At 42.3% G+C, this 20,027-nt stretch overlaps 1 protein-coding gene across 1 annotated transcript; it reads left to right on the top strand.

Annotated features, from left to right (window-relative positions):
- The first annotated feature begins 10,771 nt into the window (after nt 1–10,771).
- LOC142915530 (cyclin-J-like) lies at nt 10,772–16,929 on the top strand. The gene is made up of 6 exons (XM_076061285.1): nt 10,772–10,890; nt 11,407–11,617; nt 11,736–11,848; nt 13,135–13,306; nt 14,557–14,716; nt 16,233–16,929. Exons 1-6 carry the CDS (start codon nt 10,825–10,827, stop codon nt 16,615–16,617), a joined length of 1,107 nt encoding a protein of 368 aa, XP_075917400.1. The 5' UTR covers nt 10,772–10,824; the 3' UTR covers nt 16,618–16,929.
- The last annotated feature ends 3,098 nt before the right edge of the window (nt 16,930–20,027 follow it).

The following is a 20,027-nucleotide window of genomic DNA, read 5'->3' as shown; positions in this document are numbered from 1 at the left end:
ACTCTCACCATCTGACACTGTTTTCGCCCGATGCACGAGCGTCTTAATAAGAGAGGATTTTTGAGCTGGATGATGATGTGATTCTGCATTCAGATAGGCATCAGTGTGCGTTTGCTTTCTGTAAACGCTGTGTGTTATTTTACCGTTTAGGCCATGTCCAAGCAAAATATCTAGGAATGGGAGTGTATTATTCACCTCCATTTCCATGGTGAACTGGATGGCCGGGTTTTGTGCATTGAGATGATTTAGAAAATCATTAAGTTTATCTTTACCATGTGGCCAGACAACCAAAGTGTCATCCACATACCTAAACCAAAAGGATGGTTTTAATGTGCTCGAGGCAAGTGCTCTTGTTTCAAAGTTTTCCATGTACAAATTTGCTATAGCAGGGGATAAAGGAGAACCCATTGCTGCTCCTTCCTTTTGTTTAAAGAAATCCCCTCTCCATAAGAAGTAAGTGTTATTTAAGCAATGGCCAGCAAGTTTCGGAATATCTTTTTGTAAACCGGTATTCTTTACTAGTGTATCAAGTAATTTAAGCGATTCGTCCACTGGAACCTTAGTGAATAGAGAAATCACATCAAAGCTTACCAGAATATCATCAGGAGTAAGTTTAATATCTTTAATCACATTCACAAGATGTTCTGAATTTTTTATGAATGAAGATGTCTTACCGATGTAGGGCTGTATTTGTTTGGTTATATATTTTGCTAATTGATATGTGGCAGAGCCAATTGTACTGACTATGGGTCGTAATGGGATGCCGATTTTATGAATCTTTGGTAGCCCATAGAGTCTAGGTGGTTTTGAGGCCCTTGGCTTAATTAGGTATTGCTCATTTTTAGGGATTAATGAATTTGCAATTATTGCAGTGGTCTTACGTTCTAAAGTATTAGTTGGATCTCGTTTAATTTTAATGTAGGTACTTTCCTCTAGTAAATTTCTAATTTTATTATCATAATCGGCTCGTGACATCAGTACAGTAGTGCGGCCTTTATCAGCTGCTAGGATTTGGATATCCTTATTTACACGCAGCTCTCTTAAGGCTTTTGCCTCGTTAGAGCTAATATTTACTTTTGGAACTTTGCTATTCTCAATTATTTTAGCAACCTCATGTCTAGTCATCTCTGCCTCATTATGTGGAAGGAGTCTAACTGCTGATTCTACCTCAGCAATTATCTCATCCACTGGAATTGTGCGTGGGGTAACGGCAAAGTTAAGGCCTTTAGAAAGGATAGAGACCATGTCACCGGTTAATACAGTGTTGGTCAAGTTCAGTACAGTTTTGTTTTTACATTTTTGGTTTTCAGTAGGGATTTGTTTATTATGTAGTCTAGAAAATTTATTAATTTGGTTAGTTTTTGTTAGTTTAAACACATTATCAGCCGATTGTTGTGTTATGTTATCGATTATATTCCAATAATGCATAGATACACTATTGCTTATATCTAAGTGTAACTGCTTTAGCGATTCCGAAATGTAAGATAATTCACTCCTATTGTGCTGTATTCTCTCTATTAATAATAATTCGCTAGCTTTGTGTAGTATTTGGTTCGCTTTAGAAGACTTTATGTGATGTGTTATTTTAACTGCGTTTGGTATCGCTAAAGCAGTTACACTTAGATATAAGCAATAGTGTATCTATGCATTATTGGAATATAATCGATAACATAACACAACAATCGGCTGATAATGTGTTTAAACTAACAAAAACTAACCAAATTAATAAATTTTCTAGACTACATAATAAACAAATCCCTACTGAAAACCAAAAATGTAAAAACAAAACTGTATTGAACTTGACCAACACTGTATTAACCGGTGACATGGTCTCTATCCTTTCTAAAGGCCTTAACTTTGCCGTTACCCCACGCACAATTCCAGTGGATGAGATAATTGCTGAGGTAGAATCAGCAGTTAGACTCCTTCCACATAATGAGGCAGAGATGACTAGACATGAGGTTGCTAAAATAATTGAGAATAGCAAAGTTCCAAAAGTAAATATTAGCTCTAACGAGGCAAAAGCCTTAAGAGAGCTGCGTGTAAATAAGGATATCCAAATCCTAGCAGCTGATAAAGGCCGCACTACTGTACTGATGTCACGAGCCGATTATGATAATAAAATTAGAAATTTACTAGAGGAAAGTACCTACATTAAAATTAAACGAGATCCAACTAATACTTTAGAACGTAAGACCACTGCAATAATTGCAAATTCATTAATCCCTAAAAATGAGCAATACCTAATTAAGCCAAGGGCCTCAAAACCACCTAGACTCTATGGGCTACCAAAGATTCATAAAATCGGCATCCCATTACGACCCATAGTCAGTACAATTGGCTCTGCCACATATCAATTAGCAAAATATATAACCAAACAAATACAGCCCTACATCGGTAAGACATCTTCATTCATAAAAAATTCAGAACATCTTGTGAATGTGATTAAAGATATTAAACTTACTCCTGATGATATTCTGGTAAGCTTTGATGTGATTTCTCTATTCACTAAGGTTCCAGTGGACGAATCGCTTAAATTACTTGATACACTAGTAAAGAATACCGGTTTACAAAAAGATATTCCGAAACTTGCTGGCCATTGCTTAAATAACACTTACTTCTTATGGAGAGGGGATTTCTTTAAACAAAAGGAAGGAGCAGCAATGGGTTCTCCTTTATCCCCTGCAATAGCAAATTTGTACATGGAAAACTTTGAAACAAGAGCACTTGCCTCGAGCACATTAAAACCATCCTTTTGGTTTAGGTATGTGGATGACACTTTGGTTGTCTGGCCACATGGTAAAGATAAACTTAATGATTTTCTAAATCATCTCAATGCACAAAACCCGGCCATCCAGTTCACCATGGAAATGGAGGTGAATAATACACTCCCATTCCTAGATATTTTGCTTGGACATGGCCTAAACGGTAAAATAACACACAGCGTTTACAGAAAGCAAACGCACACTGATGCCTATCTGAATGCAGAATCACATCATCATCCAGCTCAAAAATCCTCTCTTATTAAGACGCTCGTGCATCGGGCGAAAACAGTGTCAGATGGTGAGAGTCTAGTGAGAGAGATTAAACACGTTAAAGACGCACTACGACAGAATGGCTACAATAATGCTCAAATTAACAGAGCACTGAATGCCAAATCACGATCGCAAAGCAATACTACTGAAAGCGACCAGATTGTTAAAACAATAAAAATTCCATATATCTCAGGAGTAACTGACAAATTAGCCCGCGTTTTGCAAAAGCAAAACATTACAGTAAGATTTGGTACAGTACACAAAATTCAAAAACTAGTATCTTGCACTAAAGACGCATTACCTAAACTATCAACAGAAGGTGTATATCGGATTAATTGTTCATGTGGCAGCTGCTACATTGGGCAGACGGGACGTAACATCAGCGTAAGACTAAAAGAACATCAGAGAAATATTAAATTATCTCAAACACAACTGTCGGCAGTGGCAGAACATGCTTGTCAACAAGGACACTCAATTGATTTTGACAATGTTGCAGTGGTGTGTAAAACTAATTATTACTGGCAAAGACTAATTAGAGAATCCATTGAAATTGAGAGGAACAAGAATAACTTTAATCGCTCTGACAGCTACCGGCTCAGTGCGGCCTGGAAGCGTATTATTAAATAATACACATTACATTTTGATTTAAAGAATTACTAATCCACAACTCATTACTAATCATAACCAATGACTGATTACTAATCGATTATATAATTACATTACCCCCCCCCTCCGCCTCTAATCACTGCACCTGATGAGTTAAGTGATGACGTCACTCTTCTGCTCTATATAAAACCGGGAGCAAGCGAGGGCTTTACCATTCTGGCGAATTGCCCGATGATGCTGGAAGTATTTACCAGCGAAACGTCGTACTCAAACTGTAAATGTGGATTAACTCTTCAACACACCGGTGGGCTGAAGTAGTGAATTATTTGTCTTTTGTCAACGTGACACTTTTCTTTGCTGATTGGCCGTGTCGGGTGGTGGAGGGTTACGACACATTTATAAATAAACGCGATCTAACCCAAAAACCTTTATTATGAATAATATTGGTCGCAAAAGCCTACGTGTTAAACTGACTAACCTCTATGGGGAGGATACTTTTCTTAAAACCAGAAAATTGGAGAAGCTTCGCATTAAGCGGATGAAATTGATATCTTCACTGGCGTTCCTCAAAAGGTGCAGAGATTCAAAGGTAATACCAAACGCAGTTAAAATAACACATCACATAAAGTCTTCTAAAGCGAACCAAATACTACACAAAGCTAGCGAATTATTATTAATAGAGAGAATACAGCACAATAGGAGTGAATTATCTTACATTTCGGAATCGCTAAAGCAGTTACACTTAGATATAAGCAATAGTGTATCTATGCATTATTGGAATATAATCGATAACATAACACAACAATCGGCTGATAATGTGTTTAAACTAACAAAAACTAACCAAATTAATAAATTTTCTAGACTACATAATAAACAAATCCCTACTGAAAACCAAAAATGTAAAAACAAAACTGTACTGAACTTGACCAACACTGTATTAACCGGTGACATGGTCTCTATCCTTTCTGAAGGCCTTAACTTTGCCGTTACCCCACGCACAATTCCAGTGGATGAGATAATTGCTGAGGTAGAATCAGCAGTTAGACTCCTTCCACATAATGAGGCAGAGATGACTAGACATGAGGTTGCTAAAATAATTGAGAATAGCAAAGTTCCAAAAGTAAATATTAGCTCTAACGAGGCAAAAGCCTTAAGAGAGCTGCGTGTAAATAAGGATATCCAAATCCTAGCAGCTGATAAAGGCCGCACTACTGTACTGATGTCACGAGCCGATTATGATAATAAAATTAGAAATTTACTAGAGGAAAGTACCTACATTAAAATTAAACGAGATCCAACTAATACTTTAGAACGTAAGACCACTGCAATAATTGCAAATTCATTAATCCCTAAAAATGAGCAATACCTAATTAAGCCAAGGGCCTCAAAACCACCTAGACTCTATGGGCTACCAAAGATTCATAAAATCGGCATCCCATTACGACCCATAGTCAGTACAATTGGCTCTGCCACATATCAATTAGCAAAATATATAACCAAACAAATACAGCCCTACATCGGTAAGACATCTTCATTCATAAAAAATTCAGAACATCTTGTGAATGTGATTAAAGATATTAAACTTACTCCTGATGATATTCTGGTAAGCTTTGATGTGATTTCTCTATTCACTAAGGTTCCAGTGGACGAATCGCTTAAATTACTTGATACACTAGTAAAGAATACCGGTTTACAAAAAGATATTCCGAAACTTGCTGGCCATTGCTTAAATAACACTTACTTCTTATGGAGAGGGGATTTCTTTAAACAAAAGGAAGGAGCAGCAATGGGTTCTCCTTTATCCCCTGCTATAGCAAATTTGTACATGGAAAACTTTGAAACAAGAGCACTTGCCTCGAGCACATTAAAACCATCCTTTTGGTTTAGGTATGTGGATGACACTTTGGTTGTCTGGCCACATGGTAAAGATAAACTTAATGATTTTCTAAATCATCTCAATGCACAAAACCCGGCCATCCAGTTCACCATGGAAATGGAGGTGAATAATACACTCCCATTCCTAGATATTTTGCTTGGACATGGCCTAAACGGTAAAATAACACACAGCGTTTACAGAAAGCAAACGCACACTGATGCCTATCTGAATGCAGAATCACATCATCATCCAGCTCAAAAATCCTCTCTTATTAAGACGCTCGTGCATCGGGCGAAAACAGTGTCAGATGGTGAGAGTCTAGTGAGAGAGATTAAACACGTTAAAGACGCACTACGACAGAATGGCTACAATAATGCTCAAATTAACAGAGCACTGAATGCCAAATCACGATCGCAAAGCAATACTACTGAAAGCGACCAGATTGTTAAAACAATAAAAATTCCATATATCTCAGGAGTAACTGACAAATTAGCCCGCGTTTTGCAAAAGCAAAACATTACAGTAAGATTTGGTACAGTACACAAAATTCAAAAACTAGTATCTTGCACTAAAGACGCATTACCTGAACTATCAACAGAAGGTGTATATCGGATTAATTGTTCATGTGGCAGCTGCTACATTGGGCAGACGGGACGTAACATCAGCGTAAGACTAAAAGAACATCAGAGAAATATTAAATTATCTCAAACACAACTGTCGGCAGTGGCAGAACATGCTTGTCAACAAGGACACTCAATTGATTTTGACAATGTTGCAGTGGTGTGTAAAACTAATTATTACTGGCAAAGACTAATTAGAGAATCCATTGAAATTGAGAGGAACAAGAATAACTTTAATCGCTCTGACAGCTACCGGCTCAGTGCGGCCTGGAAGCGTATTATTAAATAATACACATTACATTTTGATTTAAAGAATTACTAATCCACAACTCATTACTAATCATAACCAATGACTGATTACTAATCGATTATATAATTACATTACCCCCCCCCTCCGCCTCTAATCACTGCACCTGATGAGTTAAGTGATGACGTCACTCTTCTGCTCTATATAAAACCGGGAGCAAGCGAGGGCTTTACCATTCTGGCGAATTGCCCGATGATGCTGGAAGTATTTACCAGCGAAACGTCGTACTCAAACTGTAAATGTGGATTAACTCTTCAACACACCGGTGGGCTGAAGTAGTGAATTATTTGTCTTTTGTCAACGTGACACTTTTCTTTGCTGATTGGCCGTGTCGGGTGGTGGAGGGTTACGACACATTTATAAATAAACGCGATCTAACCCAAAAACCTTTATTATGAATAATATTGGTCGCAAAAGCCTACGTGTTAAACTGACTAACCTCTATGGGGAGGATACTTTTCTTAAAACCAGAAAATTGGAGAAGCTTCGCATTAAGCGGATGAAATTGATATCTTCACTGGCGTTCCTCAAAAGGTGCAGAGATTCAAAGGTAATACCAAACGCAGTTAAAATAACACATCACATAAAGTCTTCTAAAGCGAACCAAATACTACACAAAGCTAGCGAATTATTATTAATAGAGAGAATACAGCACAATAGGAGTGAATTATCTTACATTTCGGAATCGCTAAAGCAGTTACACTTAGATATAAGCAATAGTGTATCTATGCATTATTGGAATATAATCGATAACATAACACAACAATCGGCTGATAATGTGTTTAAACTAACAAAAACTAACCAAATTAATAAATTTTCTAGACTACATAATAAACAAATCCCTACTGAAAACCAAAAATGTAAAAACAAAACTGTACTGAACTTGACCAACACTGTATTAACCGGTGACATGGTCTCTATCCTTTCTGAAGGCCTTAACTTTGCCGTTACCCCACGCACAATTCCAGTGGATGAGATAATTGCTGAGGTAGAATCAGCAGTTAGACTCCTTCCACATAATGAGGCAGAGATGACTAGACATGAGGTTGCTAAAATAATTGAGAATAGCAAAGTTCCAAAAGTAAATATTAGCTCTAACGAGGCAAAAGCCTTAAGAGAGCTGCGTGTAAATAAGGATATCCAAATCCTAGCAGCTGATAAAGGCCGCACTACTGTACTGATGTCACGAGCCGATTATGATAATAAAATTAGAAATTTACTAGAGGAAAGTACCTACATTAAAATTAAACGAGATCCAACTAATACTTTAGAACGTAAGACCACTGCAATAATTGCAAATTCATTAATCCCTAAAAATGAGCAATACCTAATTAAGCCAAGGGCCTCAAAACCACCTAGACTCTATGGGCTACCAAAGATTCATAAAATCGGCATCCCATTACGACCCATAGTCAGTACAATTGGCTCTGCCACATATCAATTAGCAAAATATATAACCAAACAAATACAGCCCTACATCGGTAAGACATCTTCATTCATAAAAAATTCAGAACATCTTGTGAATGTGATTAAAGATATTAAACTTACTCCTGATGATATTCTGGTAAGCTTTGATGTGATTTCTCTATTCACTAAGGTTCCAGTGGACGAATCGCTTAAATTACTTGATACACTAGTAAAGAATACCGGTTTACAAAAAGATATTCCGAAACTTGCTGGCCATTGCTTAAATAACACTTACTTCTTATGGAGAGGGGATTTCTTTAAACAAAAGGAAGGAGCAGCAATGGGTTCTCCTTTATCCCCTGCTATAGCAAATTTGTACATGGAAAACTTTGAAACAAGAGCACTTGCCTCGAGCACATTAAAACCATCCTTTTGGTTTAGGTATGTGGATGACACTTTGGTTGTCTGGCCACATGGTAAAGATAAACTTAATGATTTTCTAAATCATCTCAATGCACAAAACCCGGCCATCCAGTTCACCATGGAAATGGAGGTGAATAATACACTCCCATTCCTAGATATTTTGCTTGGACATGGCCTAAACGGTAAAATAACACACAGCGTTTACAGAAAGCAAACGCACACTGATGCCTATCTGAATGCAGAATCACATCATCATCCAGCTCAAAAATCCTCTCTTATTAAGACGCTCGTGCATCGGGCGAAAACAGTGTCAGATGGTGAGAGTCTAGTGAGAGAGATTAAACACGTTAAAGACGCACTACGACAGAATGGCTACAATAATGCTCAAATTAACAGAGCACTGAATGCCAAATCACGATCGCAAAGCAATACTACTGAAAGCGACCAGATTGTTAAAACAATAAAAATTCCATATATCTCAGGAGTAACTGACAAATTAGCCCGCGTTTTGCAAAAGCAAAACATTACAGTAAGATTTGGTACAGTACACAAAATTCAAAAACTAGTATCTTGCACTAAAGACGCATTACCTGAACTATCAACAGAAGGTGTATATCGGATTAATTGTTCATGTGGCAGCTGCTACATTGGGCAGACGGGACGTAACATCAGCGTAAGACTAAAAGAACATCAGAGAAATATTAAATTATCTCAAACACAACTGTCGGCAGTGGCAGAACATGCTTGTCAACAAGGACACTCAATTGATTTTGACAATGTTGCAGTGGTGTGTAAAACTAATTATTACTGGCAAAGACTAATTAGAGAATCCATTGAAATTGAGAGGAACAAGAATAACTTTAATCGCTCTGACAGCTACCGGCTCAGTGCGGCCTGGAAGCGTATTATTAAATAATACACATTACATTTTGATTTAAAGAATTACTAATCCACAACTCATTACTAATCATAACCAATGACTGATTACTAATCGATTATATAATTACATTACCCCCCCCTCCGCCTCTAATCACTGCACCTGATGAGTTAAGTGATGACGTCACTCTTCTGCTCTATATAAAACCGGGAGCAAGCGAGGGCTTTACCATTCTGGCGAATTGCCCGATGATGCTGGAAGTATTTACCAGCGAAACGTCGTACTCAAACTGTAAATGTGGATTAACTCTTCAACACACCGGTGGGCTGAAGTAGTGAATTATTTGTCTTTTGTCAACGTGACACTTTTCTTTGCTGATTGGCCGTGTCGGGTGGTGGAGGGTTACGACACATTTATAAATAAACGCGATCTAACCCAAAAACCTTTATTATGAAAAATAATGGACAGTGTTTGGTAAGACTTTGTTTTGTTTTTCATCATAACGGGACACATTTTTTACATTATTCCACATGCATAGCGGGGCTAGGGTGTGAGCTTGAGACGTTTGGAAGCCGGTTTAGCATGAGCACTTTTAAGATTTCGTCAATAATGTAATCGGTGTTGCTCAAGCAAATACATTATGAAGTTTGCACACGTGTCAGTAACAAATTGCATTTTTTTACGCATGCAAATGTAGTTTCTTTTCCAAGTGTTGTGAAAATTCTGCCTTTATTCTTAATGCTCTGTTGAGCACGAAGTGCCCGTGGCATAACCTGTGGTAATCTCCATATATATAAAAGGCAAAGTTGTGATTGTGTGTTTGTGCTTCTCCACATGCAACAAACTGGAAATTTGCCATGTGCGTACTTTCCAGACTGTACACCATGCACAAATTATGAAAATACACTTTATTTTTTTGGGGGGGGGAGCTCAATGCATTTAATTTTTGCACGGCAAGTGAGCTGTGACGTCAAATCTGTCACGTGAACACTTGTGTGTGCACCCAGCACGTGCCTGTCCGAGTAATAAACTCCACTCGTGAACACTTGTGTGTACCCAGCACGTGCCTGCCCAAGTAATAAACTCCACTTGTGTGTACCCAGCACGTGCCTGCCCGAGTAATAAACTCCACACGTGAACACTTGTGTGTACCCAGCACGTGCCTGCCCGAGTAATAAACTCCACACGTGAACACTTGTGTGTGTACCCAGCACGTGCCTGTCCGAGTAATAAACTCCACTCGTGAACACTTGTGTGAACCCAGCACGTGCCTGTCCGAGTAATAAACTCCACTCGTTAACACTTGTGTGTACCCAGCACGTGCCTGTCCAAGTAATAAACTCCACTCGTGAACACTTGTGTGCACCCAGCACGTGCCTGTCCAAGTAATAAACTCCACTCGTGAACACTTGTGTGTACCCAGCACGTGCCTGTCCGAGTAATAAACTCCACTTGTGTGTACCCAGCACGTGCCTGTCCAAGTAATACACTCCACTCGTAAACACTTGTGTGTACCCAGCATGTGCCTGTCCGAGTAATAAACTCCACTTGTGTCTACCCAGCACGTGCCTGTCCAAGTAATAAACTCCACACGTGAACACTTGTGTGTACCCAGCACGTGCCTGCCCAAGTAATAAACTCCTGAGCACGAGGCGCGAGCGACTAACCAAGACATGGACAGAAGCGAGTGGTGGCAAGGCGAGTTGGCAGACGACATCTACCGCGTCCTTCGAGAGAAGGTATCCGCCTCTCTCATCAATAGGCCTCCTACACGCAGACACAAATCCTACGAACTGATTTACACGGCACGTACGTTCGAGTGCTCGACTCGCAGCGAGAGGGTTGCAAGTTCAATCCTGGCCAGCGGGTCGACCCGGCCCCCTATCTCTCCGGGGACTATAACACGAGCGATACGGTACCTTGTAGAAGAATAAAAGTGGCTGTGCTTTGGAGGTACAGATCTCCACACCTCGTGGTTTTTTTTCATCGTAGGCTGAGGACTACCGAATGAGTTCTTCGCCATCTTTCACTCACTTGAACAGGGAGACAATTTTGGCCGTGGCTTTTGTCATTCTTGGTTTGCGTGACGGCGAAAGTTAAATGCTGTGGCCCACCGTAACCGGGCGCGTCGCCTCCTTAGACCCCCAGAATAATCTATTATCGTTTCAAAACACCTCTTGACCTCTTGACCCAACTCCACAGCGTCCCAACTGCCCTCCCAACCCCCGTGTCCTCGTTTTTTTTCCCCCTCGCAGGAGCTGTCGCTGCCTCGGTTTTGCGCACGCTCGCCCCAGCTGCACCTCCGTCGCCACTTCGTCGACCTCCTGGCAACGCTGAGCGAGCGCCTGCAGCTGAGTGTGGCCACGCACCACCTGGCCATCGCAATGTTAGACGTGTTCATGGACCGCCACGACATCACCGTCCGCTGCCTCTACACCTGCTCAATCTGCTACCTCATTATAGCAGGTCGGTCAATCGCTCACGTGACCCACCCACCCACCCACCCGATCACTCGCTCATCTCTCGCTCGCACGCTTGGTCGCTTGCTCACCGTCGGCATGCGTGTCCCTGACACCCTGCGCAGCCAAGTTCGAGGAGATGGATGAGCACGTGCCGCGACTGGACTGGGTGAACCGGCTGGAGGTGATGATCAAGCAAGGGCTGAGTCTGTCCAAGGAGGAATTGCAGCAGACGGAGGTAGCTGCATGCCCCTGTTAATTCGGCATGCAATGTTTCACCCCCCAGAACCGTTCCGTGCATTGTCATGATTCAAGGTCGCGATTTGATTCAAGAAACCAATTGTTTTGTCTTGTTACTTTACAATCTTACTCTTTGGGTCTGTCGGTAAAGTCACGTAGATAGAAAAATAATTTAAAAAATTACGACGTTTCGATGGCAACACAAGCAGTCGTCCTCAGGTGATTGCTTGTGTTGCGATCGAAACGTCAAAGACCCAAAGAATATGAACACATCATCTCTGTTTCATGCCAACTAATTATTCTGTAGACAATTTGAATGTACAGCCCGAATTTGAATATAGAAGCGTGTCTTCTTACTAGATAACAGGAAGGCAAAAGCTGCAGAATAACATTACCACAGCAGACCTGACAAATGAACGTGGAGTGGTGCTCATTTATTTGCACGGCGCTGGAACAAGTGCAGGAAATTCTCCCTATGGTGGGGCTCAGTCTCTCCGTAAAACAATCACCCCGTGACGATTTGCTTGCGTTTCGATGGAAACGTCGTGATATTTTTTATTAATTTTTCAATCTACGTGGCTTTTACCGAAAGACCCAAAAGAATATGACGGTCATTGCATTTACCCGTGCAGACGAAGGGCCGAGTTGACTCCTTGACCAGACATTTGAACTGTTTGCGAGCCATGCACCAACCCGACTAGTTAAGCAACCATTGGAAAGACGTTCTAAATCGAACCAAACATTAAACTAATTTTCAATGGTACAGTATATTTTTCAAGTAGTGGTACCCCAAACTTTCGCAGCTCTTAAATTCCCCTTTCACACCATCAATAGGTAAACTCCCCCCCCCCCCGAGCCAACTGGCAAGTGCACCCGCACGTACACCACTTCTATGCTAAGTCGGCCAATCAAATGCTAATTTTTATGCTAATTCCTTTGTCAAGGCACCTTGTTTCCTTGCGCACAGCTTAAAGGTCGCGGTCTGAGCGTGGCTGTGTTTCACTCCAGCGCTGTCCTCGAGACCGCCTGATCCCTTCACCTGATGAAGGCCACTTGTGTTGTGGCCGAAACGTCGTGATTTTTGTTGTTTTATTTTTTACCTACGTGACTTTACCGAATAGAACCAAAGAGTATGGATCCTTGCAGTCACGAAAGCTTTAAATCTAGAATAGTTAAATAAACCCTCCAGGCAACACACAGCAGCGTGGCGGACTGAATGCTTCACGCAGTGGTGGCAGCTGTGCCGTGCCAGCCCACTCTCCCGTCTGCCTCCCCCCTGCACAGTTCCTGCTGCTGTGTACACTCGACTGGAACCTGTGCACGCCCACAGCGGCGCACTTCGTGGACTACTTCCTGTGGCTGTCGCGGCGTGAGGACGCCCCGGCTGGAGGCTCGTCCTACCGGCACGCGTACACGACCAAGTACACGGCCCACTTCCTTCAGCTCGCCCTGCAAGGTGCTCGCAGAGCTGTAGAGGAGCGCTTCGTAGGCAACGCTAAGGTGACCAGCGAAGAAGGGACAGTGCCTGAAACGTCACCGAATATATATATTTTTTTCCAACGTCGGAATGTTGATATTCTTAGCTCTTTCGGTAAAGTCACGTTGAAGGGAAGCAATTAAATAATAAAATATATATAAAACAATAAAAATTCTCACGACGTTTCGACCATAACACAAACGGTCGTCATCAGGTGTGTCGGTTTGCATTAATTTATTTATTTTAAAACGGGGTATTTAAAAAAACGTCAGCGCCACGCGCAGCGATTTGGCAGTTTATTTAGAAGGACGAGTCCATCTATGTTCTGAAAAGAGGAGGGGGGAGACGAAAAATTAATGTATGCTGTCTGAAAGCCACCGTAAGCGTGAACAGGTCTTAATTGATTGTTCACGCTTACGGTGGCTTTCAGACAACATACATTAATGTTTCGTCTCCCCCCTCCTCTTTTCAGAACATAGATGGACTCGTCCTTCTAAACAAACTGCCAAATCGCTGCCCGTAGTGCTAACGTTTAAATAAATAAATAAACACACACAAACACCGTTAATAAAATAAATAATTTGATGCGAACCGGCACTTCTTTCAAATGTTTCTTGCCGTTGCTTTTCACACCTGATGATGACCGTTTGTGTTATGGTCGAAACGTCGTGAGAATTTTTATTGTTTTATATATTTTATTATTTTATTGTTTCCCTTCAAAGTGACTTTACCGAAAGAGCTAAGAATATGAATTACTGCAGTCACAAAAGCTTTAAATCAAAATTTTAGTCGGAATGTTTGTTCAAATGTTCAGGGTGCCGTTGGCCCAACGTTCCTCGTTCACTGGGTGCTTGTGCGTTTAAGTGTCTGTGTGTGTGCCTGCCTGTCATTCCTGTGTGCAGGGTAGAGGTGGCGTAGCGGTTAGCGCTACGCTGCAGCTACGACCCTGGACACCCTGGTCCAACGCCCGCTCACGGCTATCACCGGTGACGATTATCTGAACCGGTCCTGGGCCTCCCCTAGGTCGACTCGGCCTCAAATGAGTAACTCAATGTGGTGTGTAAACATCGCCAGCACTGGGGAGACAAAGGCGGCCGTGCGTGGTGCTGGCCACCCACCCCCTCGTGTGCCACAGTGCCAACCTTCATAGGTGCTGCTACTCGCTAGCAGCACTTGCCCCAACAGTCTGTTAAGGCTAAACGGAGGGTTTTGTCTTTGTGTGTATGCAGACCACGTATTCCTGAGTTTCCGTCCATCCGTGGTGGCGGCTGCAAGCATAGCATTGGCCCGTATAGAAGTGAAGCTGCCCTCTGCGTGGACTCTGTACATGCAACACTTTACTGGCCTTGCCTGGGAGATGATCCTGCCGTGCGTGGAGCAGCTGATTTGGTGATTTGCACGACAAAACAACACAAAGCTCTCCTAAGTGACCGTTTAAGAGACCTATTAAGGCTGAGTTGTGGCTCACGAGGCAGCAACGTGCTCTTTTCTCTCCACAATTTATGTTTACAAACCAATACCGGTTACCCGTTAAAGCCGAATTTACCCAAGGGAAATTGAATACAGGTTATGCGTCGCTGCCCGAACCATCACTGCTGCCCAAAACCATCACTGCTTTAAGATTAACTGTTAGTCAAAGTGAAAGTTGTCTCCCAGATCAAATGAGGGATGTCGGTGGGACCGAGGTAGTCGTGTCAATTCAACATTCACACGGTGGAGGCCAGTGTCTCCAGAGGACAAATACTGTTGTCAAGTTGGCATGACGAGAGACTACTAAAAACAACGAGTATGCCATTTTCTTTGGTTCTTTCGGTAAAGTCACCACCACGTAGAGTGAGAATAAAATAATAAAATAAAATAATAAAATTCTCACGACGTTTCGGCCACAACGCAAGCGGCCGTCTTCAGGTGAATGGTACAGACCTGTTTGCGTTGTGGCCGAAACGTCGTGAGAATTTTATCGTATTATTTTATTCTCATTCTACGTGGTGACTTTACCGAAAGAACCAAAGACGATTAATCCTTGCAGTCACGAAAGCTTCAAATCGAAAAGAGTATGCCATTGTGCAACAGATGGCAAATATTTTAAGCAATATCCATGACGACTAAATGAAGCTGATATGTGGATTCCTGTGCGTGCGAATTTCACGTCCTAGTCCATCACGGATGCCCTGAGACTCGGTGAGGCGCTCCAGCATTACCCATGGTGCCTTGTGACTCATTGGTAGATGGGCCCTTATGGTTGAGGTTTCTCATCACCTTGCTGAATTAAATAAGCAGATGAACGCTAAACGATTAGACATTCCTCTGGTGCTGTTGCTGGCTTCTTAGCATTTTGGGCCTGTGCTTAGCGACCGTTATTTAAACATAACATTAAGTTGCACACTCTTAATTTTTAGAGATTGGGGAGTATGGTTTTCAGATTTTGCCCCAGGGTTGTTTCCACTTATGTTATATTGGGGACAAACTACTACAAACGACAGTACTATGCAGTGGTGTTAATTACTGCAGTACATCCTAGATGTTTTTATTGATGTTAAATAATTATATTGCTGTCAAGGGCACGGTGTGATATTGGGTTCAAGGATCACAAGATGGTTTGAACCTAACATGATTAGACCCACAGGCATGGACCTGTGTGTGTCAAGATGGGCTTGAACCTAACATGATTAGACCCACAGGCATGGACCTGTGTGTGTCAAGATGGGCTTGAACCTAACATGATTAGACCCACAGGCATGGACCTGTGTGTGTCAAGTTTGGCTTGAACCTAACATGATTAGACACAGGCATGGACCTGTGTATGTCAAGATGGGCTTGAACCTAACATGATTAGACACACACAGGCATGGACCTGTGTGTCTGTTCTAACTCTACGTCCTCCCCCTATGTTGGAACTCTTCAGTAAATACAACTTCAACAGGAAGCAGGTCATGGAGCTTCAGGAAAATCCTGCTGTCCACTCTGAGCAGCCCTCCCACTCAGCCTCAGCCATACCACGTGTGCCTCGTCACCAGTCAACTCAACAGCAGCAGCAGCCGCAGCCACTACAGCAGCAGCAGCAGCAACAGCAGCAGCAGCAACAGCAGCAACAGCAGCAGCCACAACAACAGCAGCAGCCACAGCAGCAGCAACAGCAGCAGCAACAGCAGCAACAGCAGCCGCAGAAGCCACAGCAACAGCAGCAGCAGCAGAAGCCACAGCAACAGCAGCAGCAGCCACAACAACAACAGCAGCAGGAGCAACAGCAGCAGGAGGAGCAGCAGCAGCCACTGCAGCAGCCACAGTAGCAGCAGCAGCAGCCACAGCAACAACAGCAGTAACAGCAGCAGGAGGAGCAGCATCTGGTGCCCAAGTCGGTGCAGACGCCACCTGTGGAGGTGGGTCAGGAGATGGAGTCGTCGTCGCCGCCGCTGCTGCTGCCGTTCAGCAAAGAGACCCTTGGCAACATTTGGGATGACCACGAGTTGGCCGCGCAAGCCGCGTGTCAGCAGGAACCTGGCCATCGAGCCGCACAACAGATACATCAGCAGGCCGTGCGGTGATTGATGTTGCGTTTTCGGCAGGGCACCGATTTCAGGAATGCAGAACGCGGAGCGAGTTGTCGGTCAAAGCTCAGCTCGTCAGAGCTTTGGTCGGCAAGCTGGGGGGGGGGGGGTGGGGGGTGTTCAAGGAGGCTGTAGATTCATACTCTTTGGTTCTATTGGGTAAAGTCACGTAGGTAAAAAATAAAATAATAAAATTCTCACGACGTTTCGGCCACAACACAAGCGGCCTTCATCAGGTGAAGGGACGAGACTGTCTGGAGGACAGCGCTGGAGTGAGCTGTAGATTACCGGCAACGAAAGCGTCGCAGAATCTTCGCGACGGTTGCAAATTTCAGTTAATGAGGCGTCGTGCCGCACGCAATCTCGTGACATCGCAAACTGACTTCCACTGTAAAATTTCGATTTGAAGCTTTCGTGACTGCAAGGATTCGTCTTCTTTGGTTATTTCGGTAAAGTCACCACCACGTAGAATGAGAATAAAATAATAAAATAACACAATAAAATTCTCACGACGTTTCGGCCACAACACAAGCGGCCTTCTTCAGGTGAAAGGTACAGAACTGTCGGGACGACAGAGCTTCAATGAACGATGTTAAGATTCGTAGCGACTTCTCCCAACCAGCTTAAAAGTCGCTACGAATCTTAACATCATTCATTGAAGCTCTGTCGTCCCGACAGTTCTGTACCTTTCACCTGAAGACGGCCGCTTGTATTGTGGCCGAAACGTTGTGAGAATTTTATTGTGTTATTTTATTATTTTATTCTCATTCTATGTGACCTTACCGAAAGAACCAAAGAAGACGACTTCCACTGGTCAAGAGGCCAACCGAACGCCGAAAAATAGTGGGTCGACCTGCAGTTAAAAGCCACGCTGTTCGGGCCCGGCTCCGCTGCCATTTTATGTTTGGCCATGAATTCAAATGGCCAAAGAGACATAGTAAGAAAATGTCTTCAAGCCTAAGTGAGCATTGGTTGATACTTATTTTCACGGGAGTTTCTCAGCCAGTGAAGATATTTTTTTAAGGACATGTCTGTGAAGCTATCGTTGCCGTTCCACAAAGCGGTACTTACTGCGTCAATCCCGGAGGAATAATTGGTCGCGAAAGCCTACGTGTTAAACTGGAATAATTGTAGAATCTACCTCTTGTGTGGGAATTGAACTGGCAACTATCTGGTTATAGGTTGGACACTTTTATCACTGCGTTACACTGAACAACATTACCAAATACACTGAACATAATGTGCCATCTGTTTAGCCGTTAAAATAATTGAGAAAAAAAATAACCATGCGTGGAATTTGTACCAATCTCATGTCTCTGTTTTGGGGCATAGTGTTAGCCCAAAGCCACCCAGACACTTCCACTAAACAGTGCGAACTGTGTCTGCTACTTGTTTTTATATATTGCGACCTTATAACTTATGCACCTCTCAGAAAGAATGTGTATTAATGAAATTACGTGTAATTGTAGGGATAGCAGAGTCAGGTTCGAAGTTTTCTGCATCGACATGTGAAAGATGCTGCTACGGACAGGTGTAATGCTGTAATTTCATTGTGGATAATTATGTACACTTTAAATGGGCACATTTAATCCTGTGTGTGACTGGGTGACAGCATTTAGGTTCAGAATTATCTCTTGCATGTGAGACAAGGGAATCATTCATTGTTTTAGACTATTATTAATTTCGAAAAAAATATGTTACTGATAAAACTGTCTTCCTACTCAAACGATCATGGCAAGATATTCGTATTTGTGGTCCTGATCCAGTGTTGGTAATTCTTTTAATATCACCAACAAAGAGTATTTAAACCTGTAATTGACGAAAAAATCCGATCATAACAGCGCAGGTTGTAAAATCATGTTTTACTTGCAAATAAACACGAACGGTTTCTTCTTAAGCAGTGCATTGTGGTTCTCTTACCTTTGGTCACTGTCAAAATAAATCTGAGCAAATCTGACCGACTGTCAGGTAGCACCAATACAGAGATAGGTAACTCTAGGCCCATTTAGTCATTGATCAGACTCATCAGTGTGGTATCACCAATACAGAGATGGGTAACTCTAGGCCCATGTAGTCATTGATCAGACTCATCAGTGTGGTATCATCACCAATACAGAGATGGGTAACTCTAGGCCCATTTAGTCATTGATCAGACTCATCAGTGTGGTATCATCACCAATACAGAGATGGGTAACTCTAGGCCCATGTAGTCATTGATCAGACTCATCAGTGTGGTATCATCACCAATACAGAGATGGGTAACTCTAGGCCCATGTAGTCATTTATCAGACTCATCAGTGTGGTATCACCAATACAGAGATGGGTAAATCTAGGCCCATGTAGTCATTGATCAGACTCATCAGTGTGGTATCACCAATACAAAGATGGGTAACTCTAGGCCCATGTAGTCATTGATCAGATTCATCAGTGTGGTATCATCACCAATGCTCACTGCAGTGAAGACTGCCTCTGGCAAGCCACACATGTAGAGTTACCACTTTCACACCGCGGGGTCAATTAGCTGGGCTAATTCAAAGCTGCTTGAGAAAAATACAATACAAACTCAGCGTCTGATGTCACACTACTGCTAAGGCAAGATGAGCCCATCATAATAGTAACACTGTGTATGTACACCATGTTAACTACACTGTGTGTAAACCTATGTTAATCACACTGTGTGTGTGTGTACACCATGTTAATCACACTGTGTGTGTACACCATGTTAACCACACTGTGTGTGTGTACACCATGTTAATCACACTGTGTGTACATCTATGTTAACCAAATGCCAACGTTGGCTCAACGTTGCATGGTTACTGGGTTTGAATTAAAATGTTGTGTTCTCGATGGAGTAATTTCTGCCCCTTCTAAATTTTTCAACGCTTTTACCGAACTTGATTCCCCTGTTTGTCGTGGTCAAATTCTTGTAATAAAAATGTAGTCTACTTCCTGTCGTCCAATCAATTACACATGTTGCACGCGGTGACGATGCATAGCCTGTATTAAAATCGGCATCAATTCATCAATTCATCGCCTCCTTTCCAGCAATTAAAAATAAGATTTATGGACGGCATCTTTAAAAATTTTTGTGCAGGTGGGAAAAACGCCGCGGTCCCTAAACTGCGGAATCGTCTCGCGCGACGAGCAGGCGC

Source organism: Petromyzon marinus, unplaced genomic scaffold (genome assembly GCF_048934315.1).
Source record: "Petromyzon marinus isolate PM22_M1 ecotype Great Lakes invasive population unplaced genomic scaffold, UKy_Petmar_22M1.pri1.0 PM_G_Scaffold_32, whole genome shotgun sequence".
Taxonomy (NCBI): domain Eukaryota; kingdom Metazoa; phylum Chordata; class Hyperoartia; order Petromyzontiformes; family Petromyzontidae; genus Petromyzon; species Petromyzon marinus.
The sequence above is the reverse complement of the archived record's forward strand: the minus strand, read 5'-3'. Positions and strand labels throughout refer to the sequence as shown.

Bases quoted from the DNA above. Each gene is read 5' to 3' on its own strand.
- LOC142915530 (XM_076061285.1), top strand. From the start codon at position 10,825: ATGGACAGAAGCGAGTGGTGGCAAGGCGAGTTGGCAGACGACATCTAC. The intron at 10,891-11,406 runs GTATCCGCCTCT...TCCCCCTCGCAG, and splicing joins ACCGCGTCCTTCGAGAGAAG to GAGCTGTCGCTGCCTCGGTT. The intron at 13,307-14,556 runs GTGCTCGCAGAG...GTGTGTATGCAG, and splicing joins CCTTCAGCTCGCCCTGCAAG to ACCACGTATTCCTGAGTTTC.